At 48.5% G+C, this 16,894-nt stretch overlaps 1 protein-coding gene and 1 long non-coding RNA gene across 3 annotated transcripts in view; one reads left to right on the top strand and one right to left on the bottom strand.

Moving 5' to 3' along the window:
• The window catches only part of ST3GAL2 (ST3 beta-galactoside alpha-2,3-sialyltransferase 2), a 48,510-nt gene that overhangs the window by 9,546 nt on the left and 22,070 nt on the right, over positions 1–16,894 (bottom strand). For both annotated transcript variants that reach the window (XM_058707254.1, XM_058707253.1), the window contains 2 exons: positions 5,665–7,061; positions 2,576–2,769 (listed from right to left, as the gene is read on the bottom strand). In XM_058707254.1, the coding sequence (XP_058563237.1) occupies positions 2,576–2,769; positions 5,665–6,003 (533 nt within the window). In that variant the 5' untranslated portion in view covers positions 6,004–7,061. The remainder of the gene's footprint in view (positions 1–2,575; positions 2,770–5,664; positions 7,062–16,894) is intronic.
• LOC131499323 (uncharacterized) lies at positions 7,090–10,075 on the top strand. The gene is made up of 3 exons (XR_009255804.1): positions 7,090–7,494; positions 8,717–8,954; positions 9,301–10,075. It is a non-coding gene; the product is annotated as an uncharacterized LOC131499323 (long non-coding RNA).

The raw sequence follows: 16,894 nt of genomic DNA, 5'->3' as shown, positions 1-16,894 counted from the left end.
ATATTACCTCTTAGAAGAGCCTAAAAGTATACTTTCCCATTTATTAATGACAGTTTTCTGGGGCTACTAGAGCTCTACACACAGCACTGGTGTCCTATGGTCATCAGAGCCACACCTGGATCTGCCTTCTGTCACATCAGCCCTGGGGTCTGTGAGGAACAGATCAATTGGGATGGTGTTTCTCAGCTGCCTGGGATATGTAACGGGGTATCAGGAAGTGGACGACGTGGGTTGGTGACACTCAAGTTGGCTGGGGCCTGGACTGGGCAGGAGCTGGGGTCAAGGTTCACTCTGGCGTGTACCTAAGAAATAACCTCCTCTCACTTGACATGGAGAGGCCAAACTGGTCCCACAGATCAAAGGGCTACAAGTGTCCCAGGTTGGCCTCTGAAGACAACCCCACTCCTCCCCACCCCCATCATCTGTAGTCACAGTCTTGAGGAAGTCCCTTCTTAGACCTGGCAGGCGGTATCATTGCCTCCACCTCCCTCAGGTCCCTCTCACTTGCTGGGCAGGCACCAACTTTCTAAAATTTGAGAACGAATGGAGTAAGAGTTCTAAAAAAGATGTTTCATAGCCTCCAAGGTAGAAGGAAGGAACATGGCATGATTTTGAGGGCAGGATTTTGCTTTGAGGTTCTGATTCATTCTGGAGAAGCCAAGCCCTGGAAAGGGGCCAGACAGGACACAGGTTGAACTACATCTCCATGATTCAGGGGAAAAGCATTCTAGAATTCTATCTGTTTCTGGTTGCCTCTGTACCTGAGGGCAGAGGCAGGGGAATGGTGGATGTGCATTCATGCTTAGAGTTTGGTATCTGGTCACCTAGTCTCTTCCATTCACTCATGTATTAAGGTGAGCCTAAGACTGCCAGGTGCTTGTTCTAGGTCTGCTGGCTGGCTAAGGCAGAACCAGCTCAACTCCATTTGAAGTTTTCAGCAGGGCTCAGAAGACATATAGGAGGAGGAGGCAGCCGGGGGGTGGGATAGGGAAATATGGGTATAGCCATCATCTCACTGTAACTCAGCTTGGTGGGGTCTTATGTTGGTCTTGCCTCCAGGGACCAGGGAGGCGTCCCCAGTGGTTCCAAACCAAGACATGCCTATAAGGAAAGAGTCACCTCCACTACCATCAGACTGTACACATCAGCAAAAAGCCAATTCAATCTGGGTCACCCCTTACACAAAGCAATTCTGGGGTCCATTCCAAAACACACATCTCCTAACCTGGTCTCTGTGAGTGAACATCTGTGAATTCCTTTCTGTAGCCTGGCCTGACCAGGTACCACTAAGGTGTCATAGCGGCCAAGCCTTTTTCTCTGCTTCTACCCTGGAGGTTCCCAACCGCTACTGACATGGATAATGAAAGCATCCACTTAGCACAGGGGGCAGGGCAGCAGAGGCAGGAGATTCAGGCACTCAAGACCATTTCCCTGGGCTTCCCGAGAGTCCCAGGGCTGCACTGAAGTGATGGATGCCTCCTTCCCCACTCTCGGCCACTGTTTCAGGGTAGAGAGAGCCCCTTCTCCAGCAACCAGCTTGCCTCCCTTACATTCTGAGTGCCAGCAGTTGGAGGATAGAGAGAATCTCAGGTGGTTCTGGGTTCCTGGATGGGGCCTAGCAGACCTCCTCTCCCCACCGCCCCCCCCCCTTCTCAACATGAGAAAGGTTTTGCAAGGAATGGTGAAAGCCTCAGAGACATACTGCTGCCTGGGTGTTGCCATGGAAACAGCAACAGTTTCTAAGACAAAGCCCTTCCTTCGCCTCCTGGGAAACCTGGTCTTTCTGCAATGTTCATCATAAGAGATGCTTAGTGAAAACTCGGCATTTTCAGTATATTTACTCTCAAGTCTCTTTTTCCACCAAGGAGTGGGATGGAAGGATCTCCAGCATGGCATTTCCCATCCCCAAGTCTAAGGAGAAAGTCAGAAAACAGGATGAAAGTCAGGAACAGAATGAGCAGTCCATGTTGGAGTTTTAAGTCTCCCATGTAGTCCCTGTTCACCTCCAGGCTCATAGCTCTGTGTCTTTGTCTGAAACGAATGCCTTTCCAACCCCTCTCCTTTCCTTAAGGCTGGGCAGAGATGTCTGGTAAATGAATCTGCCCCACATAATCTAAACCTTATCAAATAAAGGTGAGGGACAGCAGCCCAGAGCAAGCACTGAGCAGTTCCTCTTCCTGCCCAGGACCTCCATCTTCTGTGAGACTGCCAGGAGGAACCATCTGTGGCTATTAATCAAGACATTAGTGTGGGGCCTCACTCCTGGCTCAGCACTGAGGGGACCAGGCAGGTGGGAGTTCTCACCAGAAAACAACCAGTGGTCTACTCTTGGTTCTTTTCGGAGGAGTTCAGGACTCGAAACTGACTGCAGGCCTCAAGCAAAGTACAGAATGGGAATTCTGCCTCCCCATCTACCCAACAAGTAAGAGTGAGACACTCAAGCCTTTATAGAAGGTTCTGGTATGGGAGGCTCACAGCAGCAGGCAACTTCTACACTGTCAGACAAGTCTATGGAGGCCAGTGCTTCCTTCTGGAGGCCTGTCCTGGGCCCACCCTTGGGCTCCCTGGGGCTCACCTCATGATGAAGTTGTGCCCATCCACATCCGGACCGTAGCCAGAGCCCCGCAGGTTGCCTGAGTTGCCCACCACAGCACAGCGCCGGCACTGGTGGGGGTCCCGGAAGCGGTAGGGGTTCTCGCCTGGCACTATCTGGAACAGCTTCTCCAGTACCTCGTTGGTATTGTGTGACTTGAACTGGGGCTGCAGCATCTGTGGACAGGAGGGAAGAAGGAAGGAGAGGGGCGGGTGAGCAGGGAGGGATTCCTGCCTGTCTCGCCTCTCTGCCTTCACCCTCTAATCTCAGTCAGGGAAAGGGAATTCTCTCTCGACAGTGAGGACACGCCCCCATTCCCACACAGTAAAGTTCCTTTCTGAGGTTAGTGCCCTTCTCATCAGGCGCAGGCTCTAACGCACTGGAGGGGACTCGGGGGTCAAGGGGTACCGCAGAGCAGAGAAACTTCTTGGGCTCCTCATGGCTGCAGAGGCCCCTGCTCTGCGGTCCTCTCAGGGAAGCTATGAGTCACAGGAAGAGTCATTTTGAGGTGCAGTTAATGTGGAAAACCCTGCTGAGCTTCAAGGGCTCATTCCCAACCCGCCTACAGAGGGCGCCTCTGGGACTGAGCCTGAGGACTCGGTTAGGAAAGCTCCATCTTGACGCAATATCCACAGGGATAAACTGGAGTCAGCCCCTGAGCCCTAGAGGAGAGAAGAGCAGGCAGAGAGGTACAGGAATTCTTTCAAAGTCAGAATGGCTGGAATGAAACTGGTTCCCTGTGCTTCCAACCACCAGTAACCGTGGAAGACCATGAAATGAAGCTGGGGCAGCCCTCAAATGCCAACACGTCAGGCAAGTAACTGCGCAGGAGTAAAGTGGCAGATGGGGCCTATGGCAAACAGGAGGCCCCATCAAAAAGGAGTGAGCTGACTGCTGGTGTGTTGTATCGTGAGCTCAAAAGCACCAAATTTTCCAGTTTTTCAAGAGAAGCTGAAAATATGGATTTCACGTGAAATATCCCAATTCCTAAATGTTAACTAGTGCAAATATTTTAAAGTTTTTTTTTTTTTAATGTTTATTATTTTTTGAGAGAGAGAGAGAGAGAAACACACACACAGAGTCCAAGCAGGGGCGTGGTAGAGAGAGAGGAAGACACAGAATGCGAAGCAGGCTCCAGGCTCCGAGCTGTCAGTACAGAGCCTGACACAGGGCTCGAACTCACGAGCTGTGAGATCATGACCTAAGCTTGAATCGGGCACTTAACAGAGTGAGCCACCCAGGTGTCCCACTAATGCAAATATTTTAGAAATATTGAGCAGGGGCACCTGAGTGGCTCAGTCGATTAAGCATCCAACTCTTGATTTTGGCTCAGATGATGATCTCACGGTTTGTGAGTTTGAGCCCTGCATCGGGCTCTGCACGGACAGCGCGGAGCATGCTTGTGATTCTGTCTCCCTCTCTCTCTGTCCCTCCCCAGCTTGCTCTCTCTCTCTCTCTCTCAAAAATAAATAAAAATAAACTAAAAGAAAATATTGAGCAGACTGGACTTGGGTCACAGACCACAAATCAGTAGGGTAGAAACTAGGGCTTTAAAACGCTCTGTGGTCTGAACCATAATATGGGGAGTGTGGCTGAGCAGGAGCTGCTCAGGGGACAGAATAAATGAAGGGAATGGAGTAGGCCTGCTTCTCTGCCTCTTAGCACAGGAGCACAGGAAAGGCTCTTGAGAACAAGAATACGAACTGAGTGTGGACAGGAAGCTAAGCTTGAGATAAGAATTTCTAAGTTCACAGCAAAAGGGAGTGACTATGGGGAGCCCGAAAGAAATGGCTTCTGTGTCTTGGCTGAAGAACATGCTTGGTGCTTAACAGCCCCGAGTTCCATCCCTAAGGGAAGGAAACCTGGCCTACCCATGGGTCTACTTCTGCCCAGGATCCTGCTCTGGTCCTAGGTGGCCACCACCTCAGGCAAGCTCTATGCACTATCTGAACCTTGATTTTCCTCACAAAATGAGGGCTGTGACTATGATTAACAGGCGGAACCCTTCGAGCGCTCCAGGCTGCCACAGGAATGGCCCCTGGGGCTCCTGGTGATCCTTGCTCTGTAGACCTCCCCATTCTTAGGGACTTGGACAGTCTGAGCTAGGAAGCAGGATCTGTGAGTTGTTCTGATAAGCCTGATCACAGGAGCTCCTCCTCACTGTCTCCCTGAATGTGAGAAAGAGTGGGGAGTCGTCATCTTCCCCATTTTCCAGCTGGGGAAACCAGGAGCTGACTCCCCAGTCCCCCAGCGGGGAATGAAGGTGGCCTGAGGGCCCTTGGGCTAAGCACTGACACTGCTCCACCTGACACAGTATGGCAATCAGATGGCCCAGGAAGAGCCTAGGGAGTGACATTCCAGAGATGACAAGGATGAGGTAAAGGGAGTTAAAAGGAGCAGAAAGGTGACAGGATCCAGAAAAGCAGGGAGCCTCGGGCATACCTGTCCTCTCATCCCCTGCCCCTCACCTCCCTTATCTCCCAAAGAAACTCACAATGTTTTCTTATCCTGGCCCAGAAGAAAGCCTCTTCCAGCAATTGTAGAAAACTGAGTGGCCCTCACAGTGTTTAAAATTCTTGTGAGCCAACATTTACAAATTAGGATATTTAGCAAAAAACTGTGGACTTCCAAGTTCTCTTGGAAGGGGTCAGAAGATCCAGCAGTGATGGGTCACATCCCTGCACAGCACAAGTTTGCTACAGCTGAGAGGGGTTGCCTCCTTTATAAAGGGCAGACATTCTCCCCACCATGGTCCTTACCTCTCAGCATCTTCCTCCTTGGGGCCTGTATCTCCTGTGTTACCTCCCTGGCCTAGTAGGCATTTCTGGTGTCTGCTCAGCCCCTACAGGCACTAAAAAGTGGTTCTCTCTCCTTCCAGGCCAAAGCTCACTCTGCCTTTCAGAATCTGTGACCCTACCAGATGGCTCTGGTCAAATGGACCGAATACTTTGTCAAGGCTCTGGGGGCCAGAAGGCAGAATGCCCAAATCCAAGAGGGGCTTGAAGAGTGACTCCCAAACCGGGGGACCGAGGGGGCAGCAAAGGGGAGGCAGGAGGGGCTGTAGCTCTCACCATCCACCACCTCTGGACATCTGGAGGCAGATCCATATTCTCTCGGGTCCACACAGGGGAAATGTTGCTGTTGAAGTGGCTATCGAACCAGTCAGAGGCTCCAGTGTCACCCATGCAGCGGCGGCAGGCACAGCTCTTGCCGGGGAGCCCCTCCTTGCTGAGGCGCTGCAGGCCAGCATAGCCAGGCACCAGCTTCACCCGGTGGGTCCCACCCAGGGTCCCCGAGTCCAGGTAGGGCAAGGTGGCCATGCTGTGGTGGGAGTAGGTGAAGAGCAGTGACATGATGAACACCAGCAGGAAGGCCACAGAGAGGAACCACACCCGCAGGGAGCACTTCATGGTTTGGCGCCCCGGGGGGCCAGACCACCAGCCTGGTGGGCAGTGGGGTGTCACCGTGGCCACTCCTTTCCCAGCCCACTGATGGGCCAGCCACAGCGTAGCCTGCCTCTTCTGGCGCCACGTGCAAAGGGCATAGGGGCACGTGCTGAGGAGGGGACAGAGGCAGGGGTCCCTCACCACACCCTCCCTCTAGGCAAGGAGAAAGCACGTAGGCAGGAGTGGCTCCCCTGTCCCTGGGCCACTCGGGCCCCTGCTTATGGCTTCATCAGGTCTCTCTGTCACTAGCTGGGCCACAGAGGCTCTGATTCTCCCACTGCCCTGGTGAGGGGCAGGTCAGTCCATCCCAGCCCTCTAGTCCCTTGGGGTTGCTGGCTGCCAGCTCCGGGGGCCCCCCTCTTTGGTGGCTCGAAACGGTCCAGTCTGGAGCATTCGGAGTCCTTGTGGTTCATGAGCAGACACGGAGGCGGCCCCTCGTCCCCTGCAGTGGGGAAGCCTTTGAACCTCAATCACAGCAGAGAGCACATGAGCTTCAAGTGGTCTGGATTCCATCCAAGAGTTGTCCCCGCCTCAACTGGCCCTCCTGGGCCAAACCCTTCACCAGGGGAGGGAACGATGCCCCAGTCTTGAGAGAAGAAACCCAGGAAGCTCTGTGGGTGTCAGAAAACTCTCCTGCAGAGACCAAGATCCTCCTTGCATTAGGTTCTGCCCTTCCGCTTCCCATTCAAGGCGCTGCTCCCTTCTCCCAATGGTCACAGCTCCAACTGTGGTTGAAGAGGGGCTCACGGAGCTCCTGCTCCTGCTGAGAGGTCCTCCAGGGCCTGGGGACAGCTGCTGCTCAGTGGGGATCTGCTGTGAATGCCGTCTGGGTCAGCTGAGCGTGTGCCGAGCTCCCTGCCAGGGCCCAGGCCTCCTTGGTGCTGCTGGCCCAGCCTCACAGGCTGCTCTGCCCATCCCCACTCCCCTGAGGCCTGCTGTCCTGCTGTTAGCTCTCGCTAGCAGTAATCCCCTGGCAGGTTCCCCCTCGCTCTCGTCAGGCGCCAAGCTGCCGCAGCATGACCCTGAAATTGCAGAGAGGAAAAGTAATGTGCAGATAAATTGCACTCGCACACGCACGCGTGCATGCACACACACACACTCACTCTCTCTCTCTCTCTCTCTCTCTCTTTCCCGGCCCCGCCCTCAAGTCCCAGAGGGGACAAGTTAGCAGGAGAGGAGATGCCCACTTAACCAAAGGGTGAACAAAAGAAAGGGCTCTCTCCTCTCACCACCCACAGATAGCTCTCAAGGGCTGCAGAGGAAGAGATTAGCCTACTCTCCTCACTTATTAGCCAGAAAGTATACAAGGACATAAAGTGATTTCCCTGGAGTCCATGGCGAGTCACTGGAAGAACCAGGTTCAGAAAGTTCCTAGTCCAGCTGTGTGAGGTTAATTCCAGGTGAAACTGAAGAGAAAATGGCCCAGAGAAAAGATCACAGGAGACTTGCCTGCAGGTATGGCTCCCCACCCTGGTGCTCTCTACCCTCTGAGGAGTTGTGAGAAACCCTTCTGGGCAAGAGAGGGGTCCATGGGGGAGGGCTGGGCCTCTGCCCTGGGATTTGCCCTCTCCTCTCCCCAGTGTGGGCTCTAGATGAAGCATTCCTGGGTTAGCTCAGTGAACTATTAACAATCCTTCCAGCTCTGGTGTCAGGATGCAGGGGTGTTGGGCTCAGAGCCCCAACCACACAGTCATCTAGACAGTTACCTTCATCTGTATGTTTGGATGAAGTGAATGCCAGGGTCCCTGGGGACATGGGCAATCTGAGGCCTTAGGCTGCCCTGGTGGGCAAGAGCAGGAAGAAGAGGCTAGCAGTTTAGGGAGGGGCCCTAAGGAAAGGAATTTGGATCCATGCCATGTGCAAGGGAGGCTAGGCAAAAGTCAGGGACAAGTTTGAGAGTGGAGGCCCTGGGCCCTGGCTCCATGCCTTAGGGATCACTTAAATCTGGCTGCCTGCCTGTCCCCACCAGCTCTTCTCCAAATCCAGTTAGCCCCAGTTCTGACCTGGCCCCTGGGCACCACAGCCCTTTGCTGAAAGCTCCAGCTCCAGCCAGCCCTTCCACGGTCCTCTGGCTGCTGCCAGCAGCTTCAGAGAAGGCCTCTCAGACTGTGTTCAAGGACCTTAGCTGCCCTCTCCACTCATGGCAGCTCAAATTTCTGGAGCCCAGCCAAACCACAAAGCCATCGGGGAATGGAACTAGCACATTCCAATAAGGAAGACACCGTTTTGGGTGAGGAAACAGTGATCACAGAAGTAAAGGAATTTGCCTAAGGTCACAATCTTGTGAGTGGAGGTGATATCTGTGTCCAGGTCTATCTGATTCCAAAGCCTGTGACCGGCCAGGGCACAGAAAGAGGCCTGTGACTTCTTCCAACTACCAAGGGGTTCCGGGACGAGTGACAAACAGACACAGAGGTGGTTTCTAGGGCCTAAAGCAAAGCTTCCCCAACATGTCTCACCCAGGGTGACTGGCTCTGATTCCCAGGGGGCCCAACAGCACGGGTTCCAAGGTGCTTTGCTTCTGATGTTTTTTTACTGCACCTGTTTGGAAGGCGAGATTCCAGGCATAGCCTTTGGCTGATTGTCTGTAAATAGGAAGCCAGGTCATTGTCTCTTTCAATTCCCTCTTTGCCCCTTTCTATGCCCAACATCTGAAGAAAAGCACTTGGTTTTACAGGGTCCTGCTCCTAACATCCTGTGACCCAGCGAGAGCCAACCACAAAGCAAGTGGCTAAGGGAGGCGGTGACTTTCCAAGAAGCCTCTCCAGGGAGACCTGGTTTCTGGTGGGCAGCCCATGGTGGCCATTGAAGGTCGGGGCTGGGCAGAAGTTGGCACAGGAGGCTCCAAAGGAAATGTCTCCCCTATTGGAGAAGTAACTCCTTGGGATTCCAGCTCAACAAAGGGGGCATCTGAGGTAACCAGCTACCTTGTGGGGGAGAAGAAAAGTCCTGGTTTCATCAATGTGTTGGGGAAAGGCAGAGAAGTGGGGTAACCAGCAAAAGCCCTTGCTTTGCAAACCCCATGGCCAGGCTGTTCCTGGGAGCTTGAGCAGCTCAACATGTGTTGAGGGCAGAGACATAGGGAGGAATTGTTGCTACCTGGAACTAAGAAACATCAGAGGCCCCTCAACATGCACCCCAAACCCCAGAAGTCACCCAGTGCTGACCCTTGAGAAGTACTTTCATGCATCTTGTTTCCTCCAGTGGACTCCGCGTGCCCTTCAGGTGCTCATTGCCTAATTCTGATTTCTTCCCTCACAGCTGCTCTGATCTTTCCCGTGAAGCCCAGGCACACACACACCAAGAGAACAAAGTTGGAGGGAAGGCACGTGCTCTGGTACCCAAAAGGGAAGTAGACCATTCTTCCGGACCCACCTGGCTGCTGGGGACTTGTTTGTTCATTCAGCAGATACTTAAAGGGCTAGTACTGGGCATGGGGACAATGCGGGACAGGACACACCCATCCTGTCCTCACAGAGCTTCTGGTCTAGTGGCAAATACAAAGGGAAATTACAGGGAGCCAGGAGAGAGAACAAAGGACGCAAAGAGAATGAGGAGGAAGCAAGACTGACCTGATAAACATAGAACAAATGGGCCCATGAAGCAGGCGGGGGTGGTGAGGGTGTCAGAGACGAAGGCACAGAAGGCTGAGGGTGACCACAGAGGGCTGTGAAGGGATTAGGATTTATTATGAATCTGATGGCAGGGTTTGTAAATCATGAGCTGATTTACATTTTAAAATGGGCTCTTGGAGGAATTAAAAAAAAATCTATTTCAGCACCCCCCTCTGGTAACCAGTTTATTCTCTATAGTTAAGAGTCTGTTTCTTGGTTTGTCTCTCTCTTTTTTTTCCATTTGCTCATTTGTTTTGTTTCCTAAATTCCACTTATGAGTGAGATCATATGGCATTTGTCTTTCTCTCACTGAATTATTTCACTTTTATCCATTCATCTATTGATGGACATGGGCTGCTTTCATAATTTGGCTATTGTAAATAATGCTGCAATAAACAAAGGGGTGCATGTATCCCTTTGAATCAGTGTTTTTGTATTTTTTGGGTAAATACCCAGTAGTGCAATTGCTGGATCATAGGGTAGTACTATATATACATACACACACACACACACACACACACACACACACACACACACACACATATATGTATATATGAATGTGTATTTATTTATTTATTCATTTATTTATTTATTTATTTTAAGTAGGCTTCCTGTGCAGCACAGAGCCCAATGTAGAACTTGAACTCACGACCGACCTCAAGACCTGAGCTGAGATCAAGAGTGGAACCTTTAACTGGCTCAGCCACTCAGGCAACCCAGTTCTATTTTTAACTTTCTGAGGAACCTCTATACTGTTTTCCACAGTGGCTGCACCAGTTTACATTCCTACCAACAGTACATGAGTGTTCCTTTTTCTCCACATCCTTGCCAACACTTGTTTCTTGTGTTGTTGACTTTAGCCATTCTGACAGGTGTGAGGTGATATCTCATTGTAGTTTTGATTTGTACTTTCCTGATGATAAGTGATGTTGAGCAGCTTTTCATGTGTCTGCTGACCATCTATATGTGTTCTTTGGAGAAATGTCTGTTATGTATTCTGCCAACTAAAAAAAATTTTTTTTTAATGTTTACTTATTTTTGAGAGACAGAGAGAGACAGAGCACATGCAGGGGAGGGGCAGAGATAGGGAGACACAGAAGCTGAAGCAGGTTCCAGGCTCTGAGCTGTCAGCACAGAGCCTGATGTAGGGCCCAAACCCACCAATTGTGAGATCATGACCTGAGTTGAAGTCGGAAGCTTAACCAACTGAGCCACCTAGGTGTCCCTGACCATTTTTTAATTGGATTATCTGTTTTTTGGGTGTTGATTTGTATAATAAGTTCTTTATGTATTTTGGATACTAACCCTTTTTGTTTTGTTGATTGCTTCCTTCATTGGGCAGCTTTTTATTTTGATGTAGTCCCAATAATTTATTTTTGCTTTTATTTCTCTTGCCTCAGGAGACATACCTAGAAAAATGTTGCTATGGCCAATGTCACAGACATTATTGCTTGCACTGTCTTCCAGGATTTTTGTGGGGAAATTAAAAAAAAAAACTAACAGTACCAAGAATTGGCAGAGGATGTGGAGTATTAAGAACACTCACACATCACTATTAGGACAATAAGTTGGTACAATGCTTTGGAAGATAATGTGGTACTACCTAATAAGGACAGACATAAGAATATCCCAGTGGTGTTTTGTGTTTTTTAAAAGAGAAATTAAAAACCATCTTTCTCACAAAAAAACATGGTGTGGGAACAGAATGCAAGAGTAGAAATTTTCCTCAGTTGTCCTGGGCTAATTTATTTTATGACTTCCTTTGTGTGAGTATCTTCAGAGATAAATCTTCCTGAGGTATGGGTGGGAATGAATGCTTTCTCATTGAAAGGCTAAATATTTAGAATCACTGAATAACAAATCCAGGGAATTTAGCCTGCTTGTCATTTTAAGCAGATTTAAAGCTTAAGGTGAAGCCTGACAACAGGTTAAATATACTGTTTCATTCCCCGCCCCCCCTCCCAAATCTCACTCCCACTTGGGACAATCTATTTTTTCCACTGGGGTTTAATTCATATCCAATAAAATGCAGTGGTCTTTCAATATAAAGCTTGATGAATTTTTACCTATGTGCACATCTGTGTAGCCACCCATTAGAAAACAGCAATTTCTATCACCCCAGAAAACTCCCTTGTGCTCCTTTCCCATCAATATCCTGCAGTCCACCACTTTTCTGATTTCTGTCACCATATGTTACATTTAATTGCTCTTGAAATTCATAGAAACACCTATTATGTGTTCTTGTATGTCTGGCTTCGTTTGGTCAGTGGAGTGTTCTGGAGGTTCGTCCATACTGTACTGGAGGTTCTGGAGGTTCGTAACATACTGTAGTCTGTTCTTTTCCATGTTTGGAAATCTGAGTTGCTTCCAATTTTGGGTTGTTATGAATACAGCTGCCCTGAACTTCTTGTATACGTCTTTTTGTAGACACTTACTCTTATTTCTCTTGGGTAAATACCTGGGAGTGGAATTACTGGGTCATAGGGAAGGTGTATGCTAAACTTTACTAGAAATTATCAAACAGTGTTTCAAAGTGGCTGTAGCATTTTACATTTCCACCAGTGGTATATGAGAGTCCCATTTGTTCCATGTTCTTGAAATTTTCTATCTTTAAAATTTTAGGCCTCCTGGCAGGTGTGTAATCAACTCTAGTATTTCTACTACCAGGTACATATGGACATGTGCACCAAAAGACATACAAGGATGTTGAAGACACCACTTGGTAATAACCGAAAAATGCAAACAACCCAAATGTCCCTCAGAATAAAAAGGGTAATTTGTGGTACATTCATGTCATACAGAAAAAATGATTGAACTCTAGTTTCAGACATCAATAGGGATGAATATGACCAAAAAATGACTATGTTGAGCAAGAAAAGTAAGTCATGGATGAATGCCAGTAGTCGGAGTTCATAAAAAGTTCAAAAGTATGCAAAGCTAAGCATATGCCTCTCTCTATATATAGAAGATAAAACAATAGAGAAAATCAAAGAAATAATGTAAAATTCGGGAAATTCCTCTGAAGGGACAGGAAGGTAGGTAAGATCAAGGAGGGGCTTACAGAGGCTTCAGAAGTATTGGGTAATGTATTACTCCTTAACTTAGGTGGTGGAAACAGTCTTTTTTATTTTCATTCTTTTTTTAAAATTTATTTTGAGAGAGACAGCAAGAGACAAAGTGCACACGAGTGAGCAAGCAGCGGAGGAGCAGAGAGGGAGAGAGAGAATCCCAATCAACCTCCATGGTCAGTGCAGAGCCTGATGCGGGGCTCAATCTCATGAACCATGAGATCATGACCTGAGCTGAAATTACGAGTCGGATGCTTAACTGACTGAGCCATCCAGGTGCTCCTATTTTCATTCTTTTTTTTTTTTTTTAATTTTTTTAACGTTTATTTATTTTTGAGAGAGAGCGATACAGAGCATGAGCGGGGGAGGACCAGAGAGTGGGAGACACAGAATCAGAAGCAAGCTCCAGGCCCTGGGCTGTCAGCACAGAGCCTGACCCGCACGGGGTTCAAACCATCAACTGTGAGAACATGACCTGAGCTGAAGTCAGACACCCCTATTTTCATTCTTTAAAGACAGAGAGAGAGAGAGAGAGAGAGAGAGAGAGAGAGAGAGCGTGTGTGTATACACATGATATGAAATTTCCAGAATAGGCAAATCCATAAAGCAGTAGTTGCCTAGGGGGAGTTGGGGAGTGACTGCTAATGGGTATGGGGTTGCCTTCTAGGTGATGAAATGTTCTAAAATTGTTTGTGGTGATGGATGCATAACCATGTAAGTAGACTAAAACCCACTGAATTGTACCCTCAAAATGAGTGAACTGTATGGTATGTGAATTATAACTCAATAAAGGTGTTGCCAGAAAAAAAAAAAAAAGAAATTAAGAATGGAATGAAGTGGAATGGGGGTTGAGAGATACTGCAGAATATTTGTATGCTGGTAGAGGAAAAAGTTAATGCTGCAGGAAAAAGAATACAGTGGAGAAGCCAAATCCTTGATAGTAAGAAGGGGTGGGAGCTGGACCTACATGGAGAGGGTCTGCCTAAGAAACAGGAAGCAAAGCAGAGTCAGGGCACAGACACAGGGAGGGATTCGGCAGTAGGAAAATGAGGGTCTCTTCATTGTTGGGGTTGGAGATTTACAGAGACCAGATGTGAAACAGGCTTCTAAGAGAGCAGGGAAGTCACATGAGAAATTTAGTAGGTGGCAGAGCAATGCTGCCTGGTTTGCGGTCACAAATTAGCATATTTGGTTAGACTGCTGAACAATAAACGTCCCCTAAATGGCTGACCGAGCTTAGGATGCTGAGAATGAACTGAGGAACTGGTGACCGGAATCCAGAACATCAGGGGCAGCACGGGCCTTGAAGAATGGATGGTCTCCCTCCCCTACACCTTCTATCAATCAAGGGATGCACGCTTGAGCAACCAATACAAGCTAAAGGGGGCCTTTAGTTTACAGGTAGAGGAGAGGAAAAGGAGGTGTATGGGATTGAGCAGCAAAGCCTGCTCCAAAAGGAGAACAGGGAGGATTGGCTTTTGGAGGCTAGGGTGGTTTTAGAACCTCTCCTCTGGTCAGTTCCCAGAAGACAAGCCATCGAATTAACCTAATGAAGCACAGGATAGCACAGCCTCAGACCAGCGCAGCTGAACACAATCTTCTTGGCAGGCAGAGAAAAGAAATGTCAAAATAAGGCTTGGAGGATGGCGGGGGGGGGGGGGGGGGGAGGGTTGAATCTGGAAGGAATGGGGAGAAGGAAAAAAAAAAACCCAGCAAGACGCTGACAAAGTACCCTCTTTCCACCCACTGTCACACAGCCTGAGGACGTGTCCCAGAGTCTTAATATGAAGGCATCAAACCACAGATTACTCACACTGCATGATGCTATATGAGTTTCTGAGCATTTGGGGGCATAGCCTCTCATTTAGTATTCACAGAAGTCTCAAGACTAACTGAACGAGGTCATCCAGACAGTAAGTGACGGAGTTTTAATGCCAACCAGGCCTGATGGCTCCAAGGCCAGTACTCCTGCCACAAGCACCCACTGGCTACCAGAGAGGCTCTTCCCACTAACTGGGGTACAACAATTGAAAGGTTCCCCGTGCCCCAGATCCTGGCCAACCTAGCAACCCAGCAAACTCCCTGCCTCCCTGCCTACCCTGGCAGAAGGTGCCTGGGGCAAAGGGGGGCGGGGGCAGTCATTGTTTTGAGGAAGAGACCTGATAGTCTCAAACCCAGTGAGGCATGCCCTTGAAGTGCCTGAGAACTGGTGGCTTCACCTTCGCATGTTCAGCTAAGTGAAGTCATCTCATTGCAATATCCTAGCACCAGCCTCTGGCACAGGCCCATCACAGTTATCCTAGTGACCCAGGCCCTCCTTGCACCCCAGTTATATACCCTCGGGCAGCCTCTGTCTCTTGAGCGCCTCCCTTCCTTGACTTGACATCCAGTCTGGGCTCAGCTCTGCTGGTGCTGGTGCTGCTGCTGGTGCTGCTCAGAGTTAGCAGTCAGGAAACCAGAGCTCATGAGCGAACAAATTTCCTCAAATCCACAGCCATCACTCTCGCTAACTTTAAATTAGGTCCTAAAAAATAAACCACCAGTCTTCACTATGAGAGGACCAATGTTGCCCCTTAAAAGGCAGGCTCTTGGGGGAGGACTGCTGGGCTCTGAGGTGTGGGAGTGGGTGGGGCAGAGGGAGCACCACGATGTGCTCCACTCTGGCCCAGTTCTGCTCCACACTCATGGGGTCCCAATGTGGTTTGTTTTCATCAGGGAAAAGTCCAGGAATTCACTATACATACCCATACTAGGGAAGAAAGAAAAGTCTAGAAAAACAACATTATCTCAAGAGCTGAGCAGACAAGGCCAGACATAAACAGTTGGGAAGAGAGGAAAAGATGAGGCAAGGAACAGAAAGTCATTTAAAGAACAGAACCACCTGGTGACAAAGGCCAAAAGCCATTCCTGATAAGGCCCTGAGTCTCACTGATAGGCGTCTCCAAGCTCCAGACCACTTATTGCTTTTTTTTTTTTTCTTCCACTTATTGCTTTTTATCCAATATGATAGAGGTTGTTTTTTTTTTTTTTTTGGAAACATGAATATAACCCATTATATTTATGTATTTGGACTTCTGTTATTACCTTACTTTGTGTTTTCTCTTTACGATTTCTTTAGTTCTTTTTTCTTTTCCTGACTTCTGTTGGATTGGCATGCTTTGTTCTCCCTGATACCCCCATTCTTTTTCCTCCTGTCTTAAAAATTATATTTCTCTTTTTTTAGTGGTTAAATTGTTAGCATATATACATTTTTAAAAAAATGAAGTCTGCAAGTTTTTAGCCACGCTATCCCCTTGAACAAGGCAACAACTTGGTGTGATTTAACAATGAAATTCCCTACTTCATTATACCTTATTCTTCCCTGACAATGTGGTCAACAATTTTAACTTTTTTTTTTTTAATTAAAAAACAAATTAGACACTGGATTTTTGTGTATTTTGTCATCTGTGGCAGGCACTGCTGGTTGCCTACCAGCAGCTACTCCCCTTTTTTCTTGCCAACAGAGTCCTGATTTTGTTCAGGCAACAAAGGAGCCAGTCCCAGGAGATGAGGCAAGCCTAGTCAAGGCCAAGCACAGTAAGTCTGTTCCCTTTTATCTGGAATTGGTCTAAGGATTGATCAGCCCGGGCCAATGAGACATAAGGAGATGTCTGCAGGGGCTTTCTTGGAAAGGTTCTCTTTCCTAACAAAGAGGCACATTCAAAACTTCCTCTTAGCTAGCATCTCCTTGCCTTCCTGCTTGGGATGCTACAGGGTAATGACACAATGCATGGAGCTGCAGCAGCCATCTCAAAACCATGAGGAGAGAGATCTTTCACCCTGAGGATGGCAGAGCAGAAAAATGGAATGATCTAGGGTCCTTCATGTCAATACTGGACTACTGCCCCAACCCTGGAATTTCCTATCTCCATATTTCTCATCATAAGCAAATTAAGTATTTTTTTAGAGTTTAAGTCACTGTGGGTTATTCTTTTACTTGTAGCAGAAAGCATCATGATATACTGTCCTATAGTTAAATTTATCAACATTATGTGTCAATTTCTGTGTTCCATGATGGCGCTAACAACCTGCTCCTTTTCCCAGGTTTACTTTTCTTCTTGATGAAGTATACCCTTAGTAGATCTTTTAGCAAAGGCCTGGAGGTGATAAAACTGCCTTAGCATGTTCAGAAAT

Source organism: Neofelis nebulosa, chromosome 17 (assembly GCF_028018385.1).
Source record: "Neofelis nebulosa isolate mNeoNeb1 chromosome 17, mNeoNeb1.pri, whole genome shotgun sequence".
NCBI classification, from domain to species: Eukaryota; Metazoa; Chordata; class Mammalia; order Carnivora; family Felidae; genus Neofelis; species Neofelis nebulosa.
Note: the sequence above shows the minus strand (reverse complement) of the source record. Positions and strands in the feature narration are given on the sequence as shown.